Raw genomic sequence first — 24127 nt, 5'->3', positions numbered from 1 at the left:
TAAATCTTAATTATGAATTTTTCATGTAAGCCTAAATTCTTAATTAATAAACATATACTTATTTAATTGTCTAAAATGTAAAATACCAAAAATTTATATAAGTATACGGATAACAAAGAGAATATTTTTTGTACTGTATCGGTCAATATTTAATTATAAAACTGATGCATTACAAACTACTATGAAATTAATATAATCAATTGAATTGTATTGTTAGGACTGTATGTATAATATTGATATATAAATGACAGTAATTAAATATTTTGAATAAAATTCTGCTCTAAAATCATAAAGTAATACAATACAATTAAATTGGCTATAGTTTAAAAAAGTCATTCGCAAATAATACATAAAATACATCGCAGTGAACTTTGGCAAAAAAATTATGCTTGCCAAGACTATCAAAATGGTTTAAAATTTTGTTTCCTTATTATTTTTTAGTTTTATTTTGAATGTAATGTTAATCGATTGGTTATCTTGATAGTGTTATAATACTAACACTTAAATAACAGAAAAAAAATATTTTATATTTTTAACTGACATACCTAAATAAGGACATTGTTATTCTTTATTATAACATTTATGATTAAGTGCAGGGGTATCCAATCGAGGAACAATTTTGCCATAACACAAATAAAAAATATCAAAAATTAAATAAGATAAATCAACATTTGTATATACCATTAAATTAAAATATAACTATAAATGTTTCCAGGACGGCGTTCATCCGAGGAGCTGATGATATGAATATTTTTTACATTTAATTTTCATAATTATTATTTTGTTACTTTTTTATGAATCATCCTTTAAAATATGATAAAAAATGCTCATTTAAATACGTGTACAGATAAAATAATGAATTGAAATGTTTGGTAAAGAAGAATAAAATATAACCGACCTCGCGGCGGGTCTTTAGTTCGACCGCGAGATCTACAACCTCCAAGTATCAAATATTCTTGCTATCCCTATAACAAGTGTTCAGTAGAGCCTTGGGGTGACATGCATCCTTGCCTCTTGTCTTGTCTACTATAATAACTGTCGCTTTTGGTCTTGTGCATGTTTGTTATTGTATTGTCTCAAGAATATTCTGTCAGATCTCAGCTTTATTTGCATGCAGCTTTTTTAAACATACTGCATATCTTTTAACCCTATATATAATATAAACGGTAAAAACCTCAGAACCTGAAGAGAAATTAATAACAGACCTGCTACTATTTCTTTTTATTTTTAATACGTTAATTTTGTTCATTTTATGTATTCAATTAAATGTGTTTTTCACACTGAAATATTAGACTTAATTGAGTTCATCATCAATCAAGTATTTTTTTTAAAGTTATTTAATTAAAAAACCCTTTATCCAACACTGCATGTTTTTTCTACATTGATTTTTTAGGCATAAAACATAACTCCACTCCCAAAATCACCAAAATGTTATTGTTAATATTTTTGACAAAATCAAAGAAATTATTCCTTCAAGAAAAATATGTAACACAGCATAATTAATCAAATTTGAGTGTAATTTGACGGTATTTTTTAAAGAACTCATAGAGGTCTCAAAAATTATAAAGTTAACATAACATTAGATTATGATATTTTTTCATAGCATCGTAAATTACTATGAGTCAAATGTTGTCGTAAATTTCCTCAATTTTAATGAAATGTATTATTTATCTAAAGTAAACACATGGAATAATAAAATATTTTTACCTTTTATATTCGGCGAAGTCATTGATTTTCAATGCCTGGTCTCGATAAATTACTTTTTTCGGAAAAGATGCCGCAGGTTTCTTCCTTAAATCTCAAAGTTGACTTTGATAAGGGTGAGATATTTTAGAAAGGGTTTGTTTTTAGCGTGACAAACCCCCATAGGAAAGCTTTCGCACATGGTCCGCCAAATCTTTATCTAATAAATATTTATGATAATATTAAAGTCAAGCTAAAATCATCATACATACACAAGCCATGTTACAACTCATGTATATGAAATTTGTATTATTTTTCGTGACTAACTGTTTAATAATAACAAAATGGAAAATGTTGTCAATCAATCTAAAATCAGCAATAAAAATTCATTTTCATACTTAATCGTACAATATTATGAAAAATTAAGGCAACGTCTAGAAACCTACTTTCATATTATTAAACTAATGTTTCACGAATATTTCTTATTAATTAAATGGAACAAACTAAGCTTATATTATATTTATCCTCTCTTTTATGTATGAAAATTACATGCGCGTATTAAAATTTGACAAAAAAAGAAAAAAAACAACAGAAAAAAATAAACTTACTTAACACACTTGATTATACGAGGGTGGGTCAATAAGTCCTTAGAAAAGCCGACAGGTGGCGCGACTAGTACTGTAAGCGGTTTGTTTTCATGCAGCGGCACTACCGATTCAGTATGCTGCGAAGTTTCAATCAGATTGGTCGGGTTGTTGTGTGTTTCTCGTACATTTAAAAAAAAAATTTGCTTGTGGAAAATGGAAAAATGGAAAATGGAGAAAATTGAGTTTAGAGCTGTTATTAAACATTTTAATATAAAAGGGGGGAAATAAAAAATGAGTTGGATTTAGTTCACGGCATATCTGCTCCTTCACTTGCAACTATTTATAACTGGTTAAATGAATTTAAACGTGGTCGTACATCAACAAAGGATGAACCACGCTCAGGACGTCCTGTAGAGGTGACTACACCAGAAATGATCAATAAAATCCACGATATGGTGTTAAGTGACCGAAGATTAAAGTTGAGTGAGATAATTGAGGTTACAGGGATCTCAAAAGGTAGCGTCATTTCTATTTACATGACAAATTGGGCATGAAAAAAGTTTCTGCAAGATGGGTGTCGCGTTTGCTCACAGTCGACAATAAACGCAATAGGGTGGTGGCCTCTAAAGCCCTGTTGTCGCTCATGCAACGCAATCCGGATGAATTTTTTCGTCGCTTTGTGACTGTAGATGAAACATGGATACACCACTATACTCCCGAGACGAAAGAACATTCAAAGCAGTGGATTGCGAAAGGCGAACCATGTCCAAAGAAGGCGAAAACCGTAAAATCAGCTGGTAAGGTTATGGCTACTGTATTTTGGGATGCACGTGGAATTATTTTCGTTGACTATTTGGAAAAAGGAAAAACAATAACAGGGGATTATTATGCATCTTTATTGGACCAGCTAAAAAACAAAATTGAAGAAAAACGGCCTCATTTAAACAGGAAAAAAATCCTCTTTCATCAGGACAATGCCCGTGTTCACCTATGTTTACGATCAATGGCTAAAATTGAAGAATTGAAGTTCAAATTGGTCGACCACCCACCGTATTCGCCAGATTTAGCCCCCAGTGACTTTTTCCTTTTCCCAAACTTAAAAAAATGGCTAAGTGGACAACGTTTTTTTTCAAATGAAGAAGTCATCGATCGGACAAATGCTTATTTTGAGGACCTTCCGAAAACTTATTTTTCTGACGGTTTAAAAAAAATTGAGAAACGTCTAACCAAGTGTATTGAGCTCCAAGGAGATTATGTTGAGAAATAAAAAAAAAATACAAAAATAAAAACTGTTTTAATGCTTTTTTCTAAGGAATTATTGACCCACCCTCGTAATATAAGTAGAGAAAAGTAATAGTTTACAAATATTTTCTTTTGGAATTCAAAAAAAAATAAATTAGTCATGTTTTTCGATATAAATTTACTTTCAAAACAATCCACCCATATCAGTTTTACTATGTATATGCTACCCATTAAATTGCTACTAATATATAATAATAATCTTAATAGTATCATAATAATATGCTTTGTGCGGTATTAATTTTATATTATTATTGAGGGAAAATTTTTACGTATTTATAAATAATGTAAGTAAGAAAATTTCGTATGGTAGAGTATGGCTAAATATAAATGTAATTTAAATTAATTCCGTCGAGAAAATGTGTTCAAACAGTGGCGCGGAAATTTTCATCCAAAATGCTCAAAGTCACGTCGCAGTTCTCGTGTATGACTGACAGCATAGCATCTCTCATGTCAACGCGAGCGACCAACTTATACGAATAAACAAGCGAAGGCTCGTCATTTTACTACGCAAAATTTGTGTTGGGGTTTATAATGGGGGAGGAATATAGTAGGCAGCCAGAATAAAATAATGATCGCAAACCGTCTTCGTAACAAATTAGTTTTCCTGATTTTGAAGCGACAGATTATTCAAATGAAAACGGTTTCACAAAATTATTGGGGAGTTATGTCATCAAAAAACATTCTTATATTCAAATCTGGATTTATAAAACGATTTATTTTAACAGAAAACGTTATTAAATTTGAGAATTCTTTTTCAATTATTGACGATATTACAGATTTTCAATATAATAAACAAACGTATATCAAGTAATATATTTTGTAGATAGATCGATGCATATTATAAGAAAAATTTAGTATAATTAATTATTCCATATATAGCTTAAATGACAGGGTACACCGGCTAGATTACGGTGGATGTATATTTAGGTCCTATTAAATACACATATTCTAAAAAAAGCTTAAAGGCATGTTAAGAAGGTTATTTCATAGTATGCTTATACACATATTACGATCAATAAAAATAAGTTAGCATTCAATTTTTAAGAAAATTAGACAAAAAAAATATATATATATATAATACATGTAAAAAATAATATAATGATAGAGATTATTATGATTAAAAATAATCTATGAAATATATCCAATTCTAATAATATTAAGAAATTATGAAGATTTTTAATATCTCGTAATTGCGAGACGAATGATAACATGCCTACTTACGAAGTCGTTGGTCTTGATTTTGAATCCCATTTGAATTCATATGTTGTAATTTACGAATGTTTATACCCAGCCTATGGACCAAATAGAATGAGCAATGTGGCTAACATCCGTTTTTTTTATATAAAAAAATATGTAACAAAACCTCTTCGTGAGACGGCCAAGGTCCATATTAAATTATAGTGCAAATAAAAATAGCATATGTTATAATTTTGTAAGGTATATGACATTAATCTAATCATCTATTTATATGTTATATTGATTTAATTTGATTATATTGCACAAATTAAAATAGTAAAAATCTTGATTATTTACCAAATCAAACTTTTACACAAACTGTCATAATTGTATTACAGTTTACAGTGTTTCGTTTGGTTTGCAGGCCACGTATGTGATCGCAAATATTATACGACACCTGGAGTTGACATCAATACCTTATCAATATTCCGTAGCATCCTTGTGCTACAGCGTATTCTACATTCGCACCATACAAATATTATTATTATTACATATCTTACTTATTTAGTATATGAAAAATCAAGATGTTAACACCTTAAATATTATTATTGTAATAAATATTACGCAACTAATAAATATATATTATATGAGTAATAATATTTGCAATAAGTTTAATGTATATTTAATTTCTTAAAAGTAGATTACCGTGTTACCAAGTATTAATATCATAATTTTTAAACTTTTTTATTAACTTCCCAGTAACACGTAACAAGATTATACTGTCTCACATTATTAACATTAACCCTATTAGTCATTAACTGATCTATTAATCAAATTAAAGTTAAATACCTAATATTTATAAATATTATGAGTAAATAAGAATGTAAGATTCAGTTTTTTTTGATTTGAAAATGGTGTTATTCTAAAATGAAGCTGGTTTAAATAAAAATAAAAAATAAAAAAAAAAAAAAAATATTTTAATTTTTTTAATTACCATTACAATAGTCCGATATGGATCCTGGATGGCTCACTAAAAGGTTTCTTAATAGAATTCTGATCTTTTTTTAGCGAGAAATATATATTATCCACTTGCTCAACCTGTTAAGATCCATGCTCAGGGTCCAAGCACACATTGAAAAACAATATGTGATATTTTGCCAGACTATGGATTCGAACCCAAAATCTATTACTTTATAAGCCGATACGTTACCGCCTGTGCATCGTGGGCGTTTTTATATTATTTAATACTGATGAGTGGCAGACTTACAAGAGAAAAGTTTGTTTCATGTTAGTGAGTTGTTAAATGGATTAACCTGCACATTATATTTTGGTTTTATTTTTGGTCAGTCAATATTATAAAGTTAATTATCATGTTTCATGAAGGATAGTATCATAATATCAACTTTTGAAATATCTAATTAAACCATTTACTTTTGAAATAATTTTCCTTCCCTAAATGCTCAAATTTTATAAATAAATTTATAGGTATTCACGAAAAGATACCTTGCCGCTTTTTACTCAGCTTCTGAGGTTTGTTAATTACAGATTGTAGAATGCTTTTAGAGTATACATAGTAAGTGTTTTATATTATGACTTATCACATGATTTGCCATCTATGTTTTTAGTATAGAGCTAGATAGAGTAATCAATTTCAGTATAAATAAGTATTGAATCAATTTTATAAATGAATGTTTACAAAATATTGAAACATAATTTTACCAAATTACAATCATTCTAGTTTTTTTTTATTGAAACTATACTATATTCAAATAACTTTTCATTTTGTCGTATATTTCGTCATTTTAATTTTATTCATATCCAATATCTGGTACCAAATGGTGGAAATGATTTGGTCGTTTATCGAGATTATCACCTAATTTAAGTACACAATTTCTAGAGGTTTATAGTTTCTCAATCAGATATTAATATCATTCACAGTTTAATTGCTGTGTAAGTACATCAAATTAATTCAAGTTTATGAGATATATGTAATTATATAAGTGCATGAACGGTGATAATTATTTTATCAATTTATTTTGTACAAATAATTTTTTGATGTATATGAACAAGTTAACTATAACCTATATATTACATATTGAATAATTAATTAATATTATGTTCGCAATAAAAAAACTAATTTTATTTATACATTCTTAATATTTTTATCATTTGAAATCTATCAAATGAAAGGCTAAGAAAAGTTGCGGAAAAAGATGTATGGATGTTAAAAATCATAATCTATTTAATTATTTGAATTTTGTATTATTAACATGGTCTTCTATGAATATGCTTACTTTAATTGTATTTAACTATCACTCTAGGTACATATTTCAACTGCATAATGTTTATGGTGGCCTCATCCGTGGTTTTAACTGTTGTGGTGCTGAATTATCATCATCGAACGGCTGATATTCATGAAATGCCACAATGGGTAAGTAAATCTTAAAGTAATCTTTTAAAATTAATATTAATACTATCATATCAATGCATTTTTTATATTATTATTTATATTATGTACTGAGGGTTCTAAGTTTGATTCAAATTAAGGTCACAATACACATCAATGAGCTTATTTTTCAAACCTTTATGAAGTGTTTGACAAGACACTGTAATTATTGGTGTTTCATATTGCCGTTTATATAATATTATCATGTAGAATTATTGAAAAAAATCATGGTACTCATATTTTGAATATACATTCATTTTAAATTAATTACTACATTAAGAACTTATTCAGGATATTTTTAATGTACCGTTCCATTTTTTATACCTCGTTAATATACGTTTATATATTTTGAAGAAGTCTTTAGTTCTTTTATTGTATTCATTTATAATATTAGTCGCCTCAGACTGTCGCGCATATCATCGCTTATATCCGTTTATAAGATCATATTCGATCCTAATAAGATCATAGTGGAAGTTTGTATTAACATTTTTTTGGGTTTTTTTATGAGAAATGGATGCTTGCTACAACATAGGTCCATACTCTGACTTCAAACACAAATTGATAAACGATATGCGTATTTGCCAGACCCACGATTTGAAACTTTTTAAGAAGTCTACCAAAATAGCGCTGTGACAACAGGTAAACAAGAACGAAAATTTATGTCACCATATTATTACACTGTTCAACCAGGAAATGTTTCCGCAAAATTTCCATCGCAGTATAAATTGTGTGCGATGTTGCAACATCCTGTTAAAACCATATTATGCAAGTATTTATTGTTCATAAATTTGAGGCAAAAAAAGTCTTGTAGCATGATTCAATATCGATCACTATTCACAGCATTTTCATTGCAATCTTCGGGGAAAAATGATCCAATGGTGCCCCTAGTCCAAATTTTACACAATAGTCTTTACTCTTTACTCTCGTACTCAGTACGAGAGTAAAGAGTTTGTTAATGAATACATCTTGGGTTATGCGTTAAATTGACTTTTCTATTTTGTAGCAGATTCACGAAGGTCCGAATGATCTTCATCACCCATGATTACATTTTCTTAAAATCAAAAATTGGGATTTTTTAAAAAGTATTATCGCATCGTTGCGATGTCCAATAATCCATAATAAATTGCCAGGATCCAAACTATACAATAATTGAACTACTTCAATTGCAAAATAAAATTGGAAGAGTAATTTATATAATCAAATGAAATAATAACGTTTCCATATTTATAAAATACTAATACCAATGTCATTATTGTATATAAATTGATGACAAAAAGTTTATTAACACATTATTATTTATTAAATTAAATTTAGTATATATTATACAATTTCACAGACATTACTATCGTATTTGTTATATAGATACTAAAATAGTGGTTTATCTGATTGGTTCATTTTTTTTTTAAATGTTATTATGTTATATAACTAATTTTGAGTATGTTAATGTGACGAATTGAATAATTAATATATAGCTAAACTATGTGCTATCAATTATTGTTAACGTCGACAGACTTTGGTCTTTGTATTTTAATATTTTTGGTGAAGTTACTATAAATAAAAATAGTTGACAACATAATAATATTTATTTCATTAAAAATATTATAGCTTCCAATACCTACAAATATTATTATTTGTACTAAGATTGGACGAAGATATCTAATGAATATTATATATGGCAATATTTTGTATTGGAAAGTTTATGATGTTAGTTTAATATACTTTATGAACTTCTGGATGGATTCAATATAAATATTATTTATAATTAAAATCATATACATTCATAAAAAGAAGTAGGATACCTATGTAGGCCAAAAAAGTCCATCTGTATTTTGAATTCTGCAAAGATTAAAATATTTCTCATCGCAAAAAAACTTCAAATAATTTCGTATTTTACATAATGCATATCATACCCCCAAAAATATTCATCTTTAGCATAATGATCCTCAAAAACCTTTTGCGCTTTGCTGCTATTCGTGAATAGTTTTCATACAAAATAGGTTCACTCTTTGAAAGCGGGAAACTTTTTATGCTGATTCAGATACAAAAAAAAACTCGAAATTTTCTTCAATTCACGTTTGCTTTCAAATATACCTGCTCCAAGGGTATTTCCCAGCTGCGCCCTGGGACAGCCCAAGTCTACGGGCCGCTTGGGGCATATTACTTTTGGTGCCACCTTTTTCTGCCCATAACTTAAAATTTCAAATAACTAAAGGGGTTTTTGAAACTTTCTTACACCGTAGAGGTTTTTGTTTACTTCAAGTATTTTGATGTTAAATATTTCAACAAATCGGCAAACTGATTGAAATTAGTAGGCAGATTTTAACAATCAAACTACCTTTAAATTAACGTAACCAAAATAATAATGAAATACTCGACACCAAAATTATATCAGAACTATGATTAAATTAATAAAATATATTTTATCAAAACTTAAAAAATTCTTTCAATATTTTATATAAAACTCACAGTTGTTTTGGCGTCAAGCAGCATATGAATATTGATAATATTGTATAATATATTTATCTTTCTACATTGTTATTGTTAGTGTTAGTTAGTGTAGTTCTGGTTTCGAAAAATTATAAAATTCACAGTTTCTTTTTGAAGTTATACTTCTTTTGGCACGTTTGGGAAAACAGATCAGAGTATATTTTTAGCGTGTGACGAAGTTGCGAGCGCCGATGTAACACATAATTTATAAATATGGTTATATTCATTTCGATCTCAATGCTTGGTACATGCGCATGCGCATAGTGTCATTTAGTTAGTCGTTTAATACAATCAAGTAAAGAGCACGTGTTGTAAACATAACCAATATGGTATCATAATAAATATATATGTTTATAAACAAATTTCTGGAGACTAATTCTACACTGTTAATTTATATTCATAAAACTTTATTTATACTCTAGTGTATATTTATTTTTCATTGTAAAGATTGTGTATCAATATTTGAGACTATATTATATTTATGTAGGTATTATTATTTTTGAGTAAAATTATATATCAATAAATAAATGAATTTTGTGAATGAGTTGGTAAATAATTCAAAAAATATATTAAAATTTGATTTTTTATTAATTCATCATAGGCACTTCTGAATCGATTATAACCGCTGTATGGCAAAGATGAGTAAAGTTTTGGTCCAATAGAATAATTAAAAAATAATTATCATGTGCTATATGAGACACAGATGAATCGCGTACGTTTTCATCAACCTAATCCACTGTAATATTAATAGACTCAGGTAACGGCTTATTTTGTTTTGTTACGCTAAATACGTATAACTTCTAACGCGCGTACATAAGTATACACACCGTTTTTTCAACATTACTTTGGTTCAACGAGGTTAATGACTTACAACCATTCCTCGTAATCAGTTAAAATAATGTGTAATTTCCTTAGAAATAAAATTGATAATTATCTCTTTATAATCGTACTAGTGGGCCTCTACTCCTGTAACTGCTTTTGGTGACAACATCACCCAACAAGCGGTATCGGCAGACCTACCCTCTACACAGCCTTTATCCTCTATTCACAACAAAATAAACGAAGATACCTAGTGCAAAGTTCACGCTCTATTATCTCAAAAATTAGATCAATGACGTCCATGTTTTTTAATATTTCTATCTGGAAACCGGCAAATGAAGCAGATCAATAGCGAATTAACAAAAGAGTTTTTAAAAACATTGTATGGAGACCCGGACCACTCCCAATTTTTAATAAATTGTATTGTCACTGCATTGTCACGTCTTGTGTATAGAATTTTGCTTTTTGGGCGCGACATAAAATGTAACATAATATTTTAACTGATCTTTTTTATTGTGGAAGAGTATAATTATATTTTTTTATACCATTCATATATGTATATTGTTGTACTAAATACTGTGTTTTTATATATTCAGCAGGGAAAATGATAATCTATCTACCTCTTATTGTTTTAAAGTATGTACGAGAGGATTTTTATTAAATATGTTTTTTTTATATAATATAGGTACTCGTATATTATATTGAATTTGGAAAACAGTAGATATAATTTTAATATGCGTTGGAGATAAAAAAGTTTTTGGACAATAAACAACCGTGGATTTCAATTTGCCTCTTGTTTTTCTGTAAAATGTCCAACTCAAAGATCATGGTTGTAGTAAAAACTTTATCGTTTCTGTGGGTAATACCATGTCGAACATCCACAAAGCGGTTTCAAAAGCAGCCATTTATCGAATCGAGATGTTCGCTTGCTATGCGTTGATGGTTTTGCCCCAAATCTCTATTTTATCGAGCAACTATGACTATATTTCCAAAAGATGTATCATGACATAACTTTAATATATTTACAATGCTAAAATAAGCATTTCAGATTGTCACTTTGGTCTTTAGAAAAGGTACTTGTTTAAATATATTACTATCCAAACACATAGTTTTTAAAGGAAAATTCAATTATTTTTATTTTTATTAATATTATAATAAATTATTGTGAGTATATAATAAATATCTCGAAATAACTTTTTCTGTTATTAGTATAATTATGTTATATTACTATTTGCCAATTTTAGATTTTAATAGAAAATGTTCTTAGGTATTTTTCATAGTAGGTGTATACAATTTTTTTACTACTTATAAAGACATCTATTATTCAATAATTCCAAAATAATTTACTTATTTTTTATCCGTTGTTAAATAATTAGAAAATTAATTTCAACTTACAATAAATGCCCATGTCCCTTGTAAAGGTCAACAATGATGTATTTGAGATATCTTTAGAAGATACTTATATATCCATATTTCATTATAAATATATCTTTTATCATCAATATTAATTAATATAAAATATATGAGATGTCATAAAACTTTTTCAAATAGGTAAATTATTCTTTTGTGAACACGTGCAATCTATTCTATATTTCAGTTCAAATGACTATATTTATTTATTCGTGGTGTTTTAAGGATCTGTAACTAAATTAAATCACAGAAAAGCAAACCATGCCTCTATTAGTATGATGTAAAAGTTACCATGGTAATAATATAGTAAATTACAAATTTTGTGCTCAACAGGAGAGCATAAATCTTTACATAATGGCGATTATATTAATATAATTTCGTGAAATCCATTATATGAAACTCATAATGAAAAATAAATGTGAAGCTTTGCTACACGTGACATTCGATCGATTGGTGAACTCTGTCACTATTCTACCGTGGGTGTATTATAATAAACCTAATATAACTAATATAATTAATTCCAAATATTTTTTTCCGTACCGTATTTTTACACCAGTACACCAATTTTATTGCTTTTAACAAAATTACCACGTCATACTACAAACGTGAAGATCTCTTCACTTGAGTCACAGTTTTATTTTAATTAGCGTTTGATTTATATTTTTTTATCTTTTTTCTCCGTACTTCTCAATCTCATGCGTAATTTTAACTAAGGTATGTAAACTCAGTCAAAGTATATATGAGTGCATGGCGTCCTCAGTCTTGGGTAACTGGGTGAATCCTAAAACATTTTCAGGAATAAAAAAATGGTGAATATTCACATCAAACAGTATTACGATCGGGTGTGGTGAGGGTAGGATTGTTTTTAGGGGTCTATATTTGTCCGTACCGTATAGTTTTAAAATAAAATACTTTATTCAAAAGTTTCCCATTTTAAACGAATTTAATACTAGTCTTTACTAAAATAATATGATAATATTTTACATTGTTGAGTAAATAGTTTATTTTCTGAATAATGAAAATAATAGTAAATGTTAGTAATCTGAAATCTTTCATCTCTTGTCACAATAACTATAGGTCTTGTCTCACTTCATAACGCGGTTGGTTCTCTGGTTTTGGTACACCAATCAAGTTGAGCAAACATTCAATATGAATAATATCGGGCGGCAGCGATTGATTGTAATCGTGATTAAATTTTGATTTATATCTATCTCTCTCTACACAGGACGATGAATACTTTTCATATCTGCCAATTGAATGGCAAACATTGGTAATGATGTGACAATATTGGCTAAGCTTTAATTTTAAGTGATAAATTCAGTAGCCATATTAAAATACATGTTGTCATGAATCATGTAAATACAAATAATTGTAAAACTAAAAATAAGCCATTGCTAGCATGTAAAAACTAGAGACGTATTCGTTTATTTTGTACATCAATGTACAGATATGTGATACATTCGTTTCATATGATATCTTATCATAATAATAATTATTTTGAAATATATAAAGTTCCACCACCGATGAACAAATTGATTATGAATTATAATTAAACCAAGAAAACGTTTTATCACATTGATAACTTATTTAAATAAATAAGATTTTTTTATTTTAAGTATGTATGGACTGTTTTGAAACTCAACTACGCACGCAATTTTTCTCAGCTTCAAAGAAATAGAAAAATTTCCATTGTTGGTGGTCAAGCTGTAGTCAACAAAATAAAACGGTTTTTGTAACATCAATATTTCAATGTCAGGAATATTGACAGATTTATTTTACATAATATATTATATTAATTATTGTTTTTACTTTATTTCTATGCGAAAAGAGATAGTTGAAACAAAATTATTATTATTATGTTTGTTAAATATTTAAATTTATAGTAACTTCCACATCTATAATATACTAAAACCGGTTTTGTGTTACAACATAAGACCAATTTTGTAAACATTTATTTACTAATAATAAGATCTCTAAGAAGTTTGGATATTAGAGATTTTTGAGGACACTCTGAAACCGATATTTACTTTGTGCTGCGTTTATGATAAATGGATAGTAGGTTGGAACATTGCTGACTGAATCAGGTAGAAGTTATTAAGAAATAAACAGGAAATGTAAGAGAGTTTTAGTCTTTGAGATATCGAATAGTAAGAATAGACTTTCTAAGTTTGATATAGAAAAATAAGCGTACTAAATTACACTTATTTTTGATTTTATATTATTAATACATTTAAGGAGCTGTAATAATTTATATTCGTATTTATTTAGTCTCTCATAATTATGTATTTACATCTACTCAATGCGTGCTGAAGGTTAACCAAAAACAACGACAAAATAAACACACATAGTTACACACCTTTGTCATAAAGTTTTACCTGTTTGCTTATTAATTTAATTATTCAGCAAGAAAGCTATGAACCAGCAATTCAAAACATTAAACACGCTTCGTAAACAAATATATAATTTAAAAGGCGCAAATTCTGTCTATTTTGATCTTAAACTCAACAATGGATTTATAAAGAGTATTTTATGATTTTAGTATATTATCTGAATAAGTAACTTGATACATATATGGATATATTAGTAATTTCCGATTTTTTATTAAATTATCCACCATAAATACGTGTTCCACCAAAAAATTTAAGCCATTTAACGCTAATAATCTGTTTCAATCGTACTATAATAAATCGACTCATTGGTTTAATTCCTTTCGATTTTAAAAACTTCTGTATCTTATGCATGCATATTATATAAGTCGGAATAATTTACTATATTACTCTATTTCGCGGTATTATTTTATGCTAAAAGTAACCAGCCTACATGATCAGAAAACTTAAATAAAGTATTATTATTGACTGAAGCAAAATATCATCATTATTAATAATAGATAGGTTTCAATAAGATTTTAGCAAGTGCTACAGTAAACACTTGTGAATTTGTTGGGCGGTATAGGTTTAATATTTGAATAGTTAATATTTACTAAATAATATAATTTTCAGGATCTGATCAAGTGGTTACTACTTGTTTTATACACTCAGGTCTAATATCAAATTTAGAGTTAAATTCTCTATTTATGTACAATTACAATGATATTATTCAGTATTGACTAATAATAATATATTTCCAAGGGTAATGGCGGCATGACTATAATTTTTATAACTCCTTAGTCTGAAACTGGTAGCATTCTTAGTGAAATTTGGTCATAAATGGATCGACAGCTTAAGCCTTAAAGGGTGAGAGCACACACTCAAACAGTAGATGATGTTAATAATTAGTATCCAATTTGGTCTAACCTTTTCTAAATGTATGGTATTTTTCTAATAATCATGTACTAATATTTCTGAGGTTTTTCAAAATTATGTATTTTATGTTAGGTTGGTTTTGAACTGTAGAAAATCAAAAACAAACTTTGAGAATAGTTGAATATTTTTCCTTTAAATCGTTAGTTGGTTATTTTCCGTATAAATTTATCAAGTTCGTGATAATATTATCTATATTTATTATAATTATAAAGTACATAACTGTGTAAATTAATTGATGCATTCTATTAAAATTCTAGATAAAATCAGTATTCTTGCAATGGCTTCCGTGGATGCTGGGTATGTCGCGACCTGGTAAGAAGATCACACGCAAGACAATAGCGATGAGCAACAAAATGAAGGGTTTGGAGCTCCAAGAACGCTCCTCCAAGTCGTTGATAGCCAACGTACTCGATATCGACGATGACTTTCGACGCACGGCGGGCGGGGGTCCAAACAGCGCAGCTTCGACGGGAAACCTCGCTTCTGGGTAAGTCCCAATTTTAATGATCGACAATAAAACTATTTTCTATGTTTTTCACAAAATGGCCGCATCTCCAATTACTTACAAATTAATAATCTTTATATTTATTTCTAAGATGAGTTAATAGTGGAAGGTGATGGTATGCTATCTGGCATTACAGAGTGGTTATAAAAAAAGAAATGTTATGTAGCTATGTTGAATATTTTAGAATTATATTTTATATCAAACACCATCTATAGTTTCTTTTTTGTGTCTAATTTGGTATTATTTTTTCATTTAAAACGTTTATTTTATATATTGGATAAGCGGGTTAATTTAATGTAACAGGGACTGTCCAATAACAATGCATTCTTCGACAATGAAACAATAACTTTATTGTGTAGAAAATAAATATATTCTCTTTGTTGTTTTTTGTTTTTGATGAAGGTCTTTAGATATGTACAAAAATGTAATATTCATCTCATTCATCACAAGAAATAGAATTTTTTATGTATTTTTATGTGATTATTTTTCGTATGATTAAAATCAATATACTTTCATAATTTTTCATACTTAACGTATAAATATAGTATGTTATACTAATAATAGTATAGTATCTAAGTATAGTATACGCCCACGGTGGCCGCGCGGCTTAAGCGATAGACTATCACGCCGTGGGTCCCAGGTTAGAATCCTGGGTCTGGCAAGTACACACATTGTTTTTCAATTAGTGTGTGAGTCAGGGTATGGACCTCATAGGTTGAGCAAGTGGCTGACATCCATTTCTCGTAAAAAAACAAAATCTGTTAATACAAACCTCTACTCTGTGGAGGCCCATATAATCCTACTAGGATCGGATATGGTCGAAGAGAAGAGAGATAGTATGTTGCAGGTAATTTCACTATATATATGTATATTTATAAAAAAAATGATGTTTAAAATAAAAATATGATTTTTGAAAATACCTATTCAATTAAATGATCTTCTCAGTCTACTTAGTTTAATATGAAATTAAATTATAAAAGAAATAAAATATTCACATAGGCAACTATATTTTAATATATAGTAAGAATAAAATTAATATATTAAATACAGGTGATAATGTCAGTAACAATATTTATCTGTTCATAAAACAGTTTCGTCAGACAATGCTTGTTAAGATTTTGCGTATGGAGGATAGCGAACAATGAAGGAGGTTGAAAATTTAATTGAAAACGATACGAAGGAACAGAAGATGTTTGAGAAAATTAATATGCTGAAATGGTGCCTTTGAGATAAAGCATATACTGCCAATCTACTCCGCTCTATTTCTCGTATAATTGTCTGTGAACATGAGAAAAGTATATACATTTTTAATGCTATTGACTATCGGCAGATCAGTTCACCGAAAACCTTGAAAGTACAAAATATACTTTCCATAGCGCTGTCTTAATTTATGAAATAAATTTGATAATGAACTTAACGAATAATTAATTGCTACATTTTGTAATGAAATTTCTCTCTCCCTTTCGAAAAGTTATAGTGGGAAAACACTTCATGAATATATTTCATCACTGTAATATTATTATGTACCTACTGATAATTCTTTGTAATATGTAACAAACAGCATATTATTTAATGCTTATCTGTATAATTAAAAAAAATACATTTAAAGCGTAATATATATTTTGAAACTGATTAATATAATAGTCAATATAATATAATAATGAATGAAATATACACATAACTAATTATATTATGTATAGAAATTGATTTAATGACTAAAAAATTAATTACACAGTTACATACTGAAAAAAATATTGTAAAAAATTATCTCTCCGTAGTCCTCATTTTTTTCGATATAACTTTTATATTAGGTAGGTAATGAAAGTATGTAAACACAATATAGAGTTGATGGATGGCTTGTTATTTTTATCGAATACCGTCGCATTTGACTAGGGTTTATTTATTAAATTATAAACAGTTTGTTAAAAAAAGGGTTCGAAAAATTCCAATATGGAGAAGACGCGATGTTATGAAGTTTAATTGAGTACACAAGTTTAGATTTATGATTCAAATCGAGATGGATGGTTATCGCAACTGAGCGAGTAACAAGTTCAGACAGCGGTTATTGGAATTGTTCAAGAACTTTCCGATGTTTTATAAAGTTTTGAGCAATTTGATTACCATTAGTAGAAGCAATCTGGCACCAGTGATTAATTAATACTTACAATGTAGCCCCATAACGAAGGGTTTTTTAAGTACTTAACTAGGCTCAAGTACTCTCTCTCTTTCAAATCAGAGGAGCATAATAAATTTATTTAGTGGCTTTGAGAGTACAGAAATTAATAATAATATTATTTTACCGACATACCTTTTACGCTGACTGTTATCGAGTATAGAATTATACTAACCGAACACTGTTGGAACCGAATACCCAAAATAACTCTCTCTAATACTATATTATTAAAATTAACATTGAACAATGTAATAACTTTTGATCATTTTCTCTTCAATATGGCAAAATTCTATTGGTTTAGAAATTAGAGTACATGTAGAAACCATTTTCAATATGAAAAATAATTTGAATTATTATCTTTTAATCAGAATTGTAAATACACGTCGAAGATTTATTTTATTAAAATTTTGCTCTTAAAAGTATAAAGTTTTCTATTGAAGAGACATTTTTTTAACAATGATAAAAATATTAGATATGTACTACGTATGGAGTAAAAATAATAAATTATAAAATAAAGTAAAATGAAGATATTTAAAAGGTAAATTGTATTTTCTCGAAAGCAACACCTACTGTGATTGCATTTTAAAATGAAAAAGTTAGGACTGAAATTTAACTCACTTGTTTCCAACTGGTAAAGTTGGCCAAACTAAACCCGTTAACCACGATGTAAAGCGGTCAAAATAGAAGTTTACCTGCGATTAACATACCGCCTACGCCAGGTACTCCTGCTCATTTATTTAGTTGGATATATTGTGCGGAATGGTCTTTTATAATTGGATTGGTAACATGTATGCATTTCAGCCAAATTAATGGAAAACTCGTATCATAGTGGGATCGAAATGAAACTGAATTGGTGATTTTTAGTTGACGAGTTGAATAAAATATTTACTCATCTTCCCAATGACAGACTAATATAAAAGGTTTATTTATGTTATTTTTGCATTACGCCGCATTTACATTTTACTTCAATGAAATTATGCAAAGGTTTTTTTTTAATCAGTCGGATTTATTAAATAAACAGTTTTAGCTTCTGAATGTACATAGGCGATTTTATTAATGCACTTTTACATGTATATGGAATCTTATTATAGTAAATAATGGTAAATAGAACAAACGTATGAATGTATTCAATAAATATGTAGGCGTGAGTTACTTTTGTTTGAATTAACGTTTCGTTGCATTGTCAATTACATTACGAGTTTTCTCTTATAAGAATACATAGGTTTTCATATAAAAATATTTTATATGAAAAAAGAGATAATTTTTTTTAAACTTTATCTAAAATTCGTGAAAAATATATTGTTAACTTGAATCTCGTATACTAGTTTGTTTTTAGTTTAAATGTGAATACTGAGATAGCTTTAAAAAATGTTAAATAATATTAAAAAATTCTGTAATACGTAAATTCTTATTTATAACCATTTATTACAGATACTATGTTATATATCTACTCATTGTTAATATGTCAGAATGATTTTACATTAATCTTTTTTGGCATATTAAAAAGCAGGCCAGACTACCGAAGAAGTTTTAACAGGCCGTCAACGGTCGAAGATCAGAGCAACGCATTACCAATTTCAAGTACACATCGAGAACTTCACAACATCTTGAAAGAGGTCCAATTTATCACTGGCAGAATGAAGAAGGCTGACGAAGAAGCTGAACTCATCAGTGATTGGAAATTTGCTGCAATGGTAGTTGATAGGTAAAAATATAATCATATAATATATAATCATATAATCATATAATCAAAACTGAAAGAAATCTTTTTTAAACTTGAAATTAACGATAATGAATGTATTTTAATTTATATTAATTTTATTTCTTTTATTGGTCACTTGATTAAATTTAGATGTATTGATAAGAGAGAATGACGTAGACATTATTGTTTAAGCGCTATATTATTATACTACGACGCGTAGAGGCTCTACGACGTATATACCCACTCCGTTGCGTAGAGCACGATCATTTTCGTGCTATGCAAATCAACTTTCCGTATACATAATTATATTCCAGTATTTTATCTATCTATATTAATATTTTCTTACATTTCACGATACAGAATTAGATTTTAAATTAGAGTACACGCCATACTGGGCACGTGTATATTATTCTTGTAGTGCTTGGTGAGGAACGATTGGCCAAAGTGCCAGAATGCATGTAACAATGTTACAAAGGAGTGGAATATTTTAATCATCTTTCTATTACTTAATGTTGTGCCTATTAACATAAGTATGTATATCCAGTATTTATTAATTGCTAGTCATATAGCTTATTTAATTTATTTTTATTTGATTGCCTACAATAGTACCTGAAATTTCCTTAAATTAATCGGGGAAGCGCGATTCATTGGCTCCGTTAATTTTAATTAAATGTCGCATCACTTTGAAAGCTCTATTATTATCGCATTTATGCGTGGCAGCGTCTTTGCTTGAATCAAACACCATTTCCGATAACCTGAATTTGACTATTTCGTAGGTATTAGATTAATGCAGCCAAGTAAAACGATTTCAGGGACTTAGATAAGAGCCTGCGATCACATTCAGTAATTTCCCGAGCAGAAAGGGTAAATGGGTCATACATTATATTAGGTTCCTACAATCATATGCCCTAACAATACACAAAGCTTCCTCGTGGGCTAGATTACGGAAATATTAAGAACGGAGTTAAAGTTCATTTAGTATGAATATCGTTTGCGTTCCCTTGGTATTAAATATTTCTTAATATTGCATGAAATTATAAAATTAACTCAAATGCCTATACAGTCACAATAATTTTAATTTATAACGAAAATAATTAATTGAATTACAGAATATCTTATTGTTTTCAATTTAGGTATTATAATATTAGAAAAAATGAATTCATTTATAATGATAAAAAATGTAACCCTCACTACGTCCCTGCCAATCGGATTTATTAAATAAAATCAGTACTGATAATCATATTGTATTGTAAGTATGAAAACAGACAAATTTGTATTATCCAATATAAGTCTTTAAATAAAATTATTATTTATTGAACAAAAATGCGATCGTTAAACCCCATAATGGCTTAAATTCCGTAAACAGTTTGATTAAAATTCTCCTCTTTATGGTGAAGATGTATACGAGACTGTTATATTTCAACACAATTGATAATGATTACGTTTGGATAGGTATTGTTTGGGGTTAAATTCTGTTTAAAAGGGTCTTTATGCATAGAATTTCACACAAGAACAATATTACTCTATTCCATGGCTGACTAATCTATTCCCTTTCAGAGACTAGTCTTATAAAACGGATATAGTATGATATTGATGATTACGAATGTATAGTTGATTGTGTAATTCTGTGCAGTGGGTCTCATAGGAAATATAATTATTATTATCTTACATTATTATTATTATTCTTAATTTAAAGGAGACTTATTATTTTACGTAATTGAAAATGCAAGATTATTTCGAATTTAATATATTTAAATAATTATCACTCAGATTTATTTATGGATAAATTTTAAGTTAAATGTACGTACTAGATAGAGTACTAGACGAAAGTTTTCATGTATATTACTGTTATGGTGGTATATTTTACACACATTAATTATTAATAAATTTACTAGATCGATGTTGTTTTTTTTTTCAAAAATAAAAATGGTAGCATAAATTATTATTATGAACAGTGACTAATCAGAGGCTTAATTTGCAATAATTCATATATTCATAGGTTTTAATAATTTAATCAAATTATATCTGGAATTTGAGAATTAAGAAAAGAAAAAAGGGGTATATTATTATACATTATACTGCCCTGCTAGGTAAAAAGACCATGTTTTTGGTTTTAATGAAATGAGAACCCAAGTTTTAAACTACATTTTTCTCTTATCGTATGTAAAATTATTGATTGATTGATGAATTGATTATTGATTGATTTTGACATAATCTCTAAATACACTGTCTGGTCCCTAGCCATCCATGAGACCTAGTCAATTATAATACTAAACATAATAATTATGGATAATCTGGAATGCAGGTATATTATGTATACGCGCAGTATTTTATTGACACATGATGAATTTTAGAATTCGAATCCCGTTGACAGGGTGAAATATACAAGCATTATTATTTCAGTATTTTTCAAACTAACCTAATATTATCGTGTGTGCTTTAAATTATCTATATTATGATGTAATATTTTAATGATGTTTTTCTTTCTTTCAGGTTTTGTCTCATCATATTCACACTTTTCACAATAATCGCAACAGTTGCCGTGTTACTGTCTGCGCCTCACATAATTGTTCAATAATAGTTAATCAATGTATTTTACATTTTATCTCTATGATCAAGTGGTAATTAATACAATCGACAAGAATATCAAGAGGTCGTAAACAAAAAAAAACAATTAAATTCGAAATATTATAAAAGTAACATGTCACATGGTTGTTACGCATCGTAAGCCCATACAAATATTTTTGTTTTGTCAATGGACCAAAAGACTAGGTGTTTGATGTTCGAAGTTTTGACTATTCATCGAGTGATATATTTCAATTAAGTGGATTATTATAAAAGAAAAACCTGATCAATTTAAATCGGGGGAATATCTGTAAAGGTTCCTTTATTTTCTGAGGATTCGTTATTCGTAGTATTTATAAAGGCCGGAGAATGAAGTGACAATGGGTGCTTCGCTCAAAACAGTGTGTGTTCAAAGTGAAGTAGGTATATATTATTATATAATATTAAACTTTATTTGGATTATTACGATTTTTCGAGTCGTGATTAATATATAATATGGCATCTATTACTGGTATGACTTAAAAAAATATGACGTCAGTGAGCATTCGAAAATAAAATTTATAAATGCGCTGGAAAGCACGCTCATTAAGTTTTTGATATAATATATATTTTTTAATTGTATGTTTTCAATTCATAAATCTAGATAAATCATATATATGCAAACTACAATGTATTTTTATTATACGTAGGCATTTCGTGTAGATATATCATACTTACTACCAACGGTATTTAGTGAAATCTTAAATTGATTGCAGATTTGAAATACCTACTTAGTTTCAGATCATTATTATCTCACATAATATTTTTTCATAACTTGAATTATAAAATTATTTTTATTTTATCATATATTTAATATAAGTATATATTTTTATTTTTAATTTATCGATCATATTTTCAATATTATTTTTCAATTTGGAAAATTAACTAAATCATCATTTACCTTAAATACCTACCCAGTAGTAAGCTAATTGACTAGGTACGTATTATATATTTTCAATATTAATTTTTATAATCTTATGTAACAAAGTCCAAAGTTTTGTATAAAACCATTGAAATGCATCAAAAAATTGGTCAGTGAAGAATACTATATTGTTTTGTACTTACTATATAAATATTGATTTTATTCTGTAAATATATTATCTCAAGCTAAATTATGAATGAAACGGACCATCTGGCGACGAAATATATGTATATTCTGTTAATCTTTAATGAGCGTGCTCATATTATTATATTGTCATTATGTCAAATATTAGAATTACTAGATGCACAACAATTTATTCGAAATAATGTAATAAGTAATTTTTAATAAATATTAAATAATAAAAATCGATAAAAGAACAAAGTATAATAAATAACCCTCTTTGGTTCGAATGTTATTGTTTTAGACGTTTTTATAATAAATATTGTATGTGTTGTGGGGCTAAAAATAAACTGAGACACTTACTTTAATGTAATTATTTTATTTTTACACGTGGTAAACAAAATCACGAATTATTATTATTGCATACACATCATAATACTTTTTTTTAATAGTAACAAATGTTTTTTAATATTATTATTCAGGGCTTCCGATATAATTCTTAATTGATAATTTTATCTTGCAAATATTAAAAAATACCTTTCGTTAGGGTATGGGTATTTTATTGATTTATTTATTCAATATGATATATTTTAGACAGTTTTGAAATGACTTTTCGATTTATGCAAGTATATTTTTTTCTCAGTTTATTTTTTCGAGCCTTTAAAATCTTAAAACCATACACAATGTAAGGCGATTTCGCCTAAATTTTTTATTAATTACGAATAAAATAGCAAAATTGGCTGTAAATTATTATCATGTTGTAAAAGTCTTGATTAAAGCGCTCTTGAATAAGCATACATTATACTTACTTGTAATTAAACTTACTAGAACTAGCTTCAATTTTCGATCTTCAATAGATTACGTATCTTCATAAAGTATTGATGAATAG

At 27.9% G+C, this 24127-nt stretch overlaps 1 protein-coding gene across 7 annotated transcripts in view; it reads left to right on the top strand.

The window, feature by feature from the left end:
- The window catches only part of nAChRalpha6 (nicotinic acetylcholine receptor alpha6), a 282092-nt gene extending 259822 nt beyond the window's left edge, over positions 1–22270 (top strand). For 4 of the 7 annotated variants that reach the window (XM_085947749.1, XM_085947753.1, XM_085947750.1 and 1 more), the window contains 4 exons: positions 7070–7179; positions 15470–15699; positions 19398–19595; positions 22086–22270. In XM_085947749.1, the coding sequence (XP_085803875.1) occupies positions 7070–7179; positions 15470–15699; positions 19398–19595; positions 22086–22170 (623 nt within the window). In that variant the 3' untranslated portion in view covers positions 22171–22270. The remainder of the gene's footprint in view (positions 1–7069; positions 7180–15469; positions 15700–19397; positions 19596–22085) is intronic. The other 3 variants (XM_085947751.1, XM_085947755.1, XM_085947754.1) reach the window with 1 other exon arrangement.
- The last annotated feature ends 1857 nt before the right edge of the window (positions 22271–24127 follow it).

This window comes from Rhyacophila brunnea, unplaced genomic scaffold (genome assembly GCF_057557595.1).
Source record: "Rhyacophila brunnea isolate RB1 unplaced genomic scaffold, BYU_Rbru_1.0 scaffold_2, whole genome shotgun sequence".
NCBI lineage: Eukaryota > Metazoa > Arthropoda > Insecta > Trichoptera > Rhyacophilidae > Rhyacophila > Rhyacophila brunnea.
Note: the sequence above shows the minus strand (reverse complement) of the source record. Positions and strands in the feature narration are given on the sequence as shown.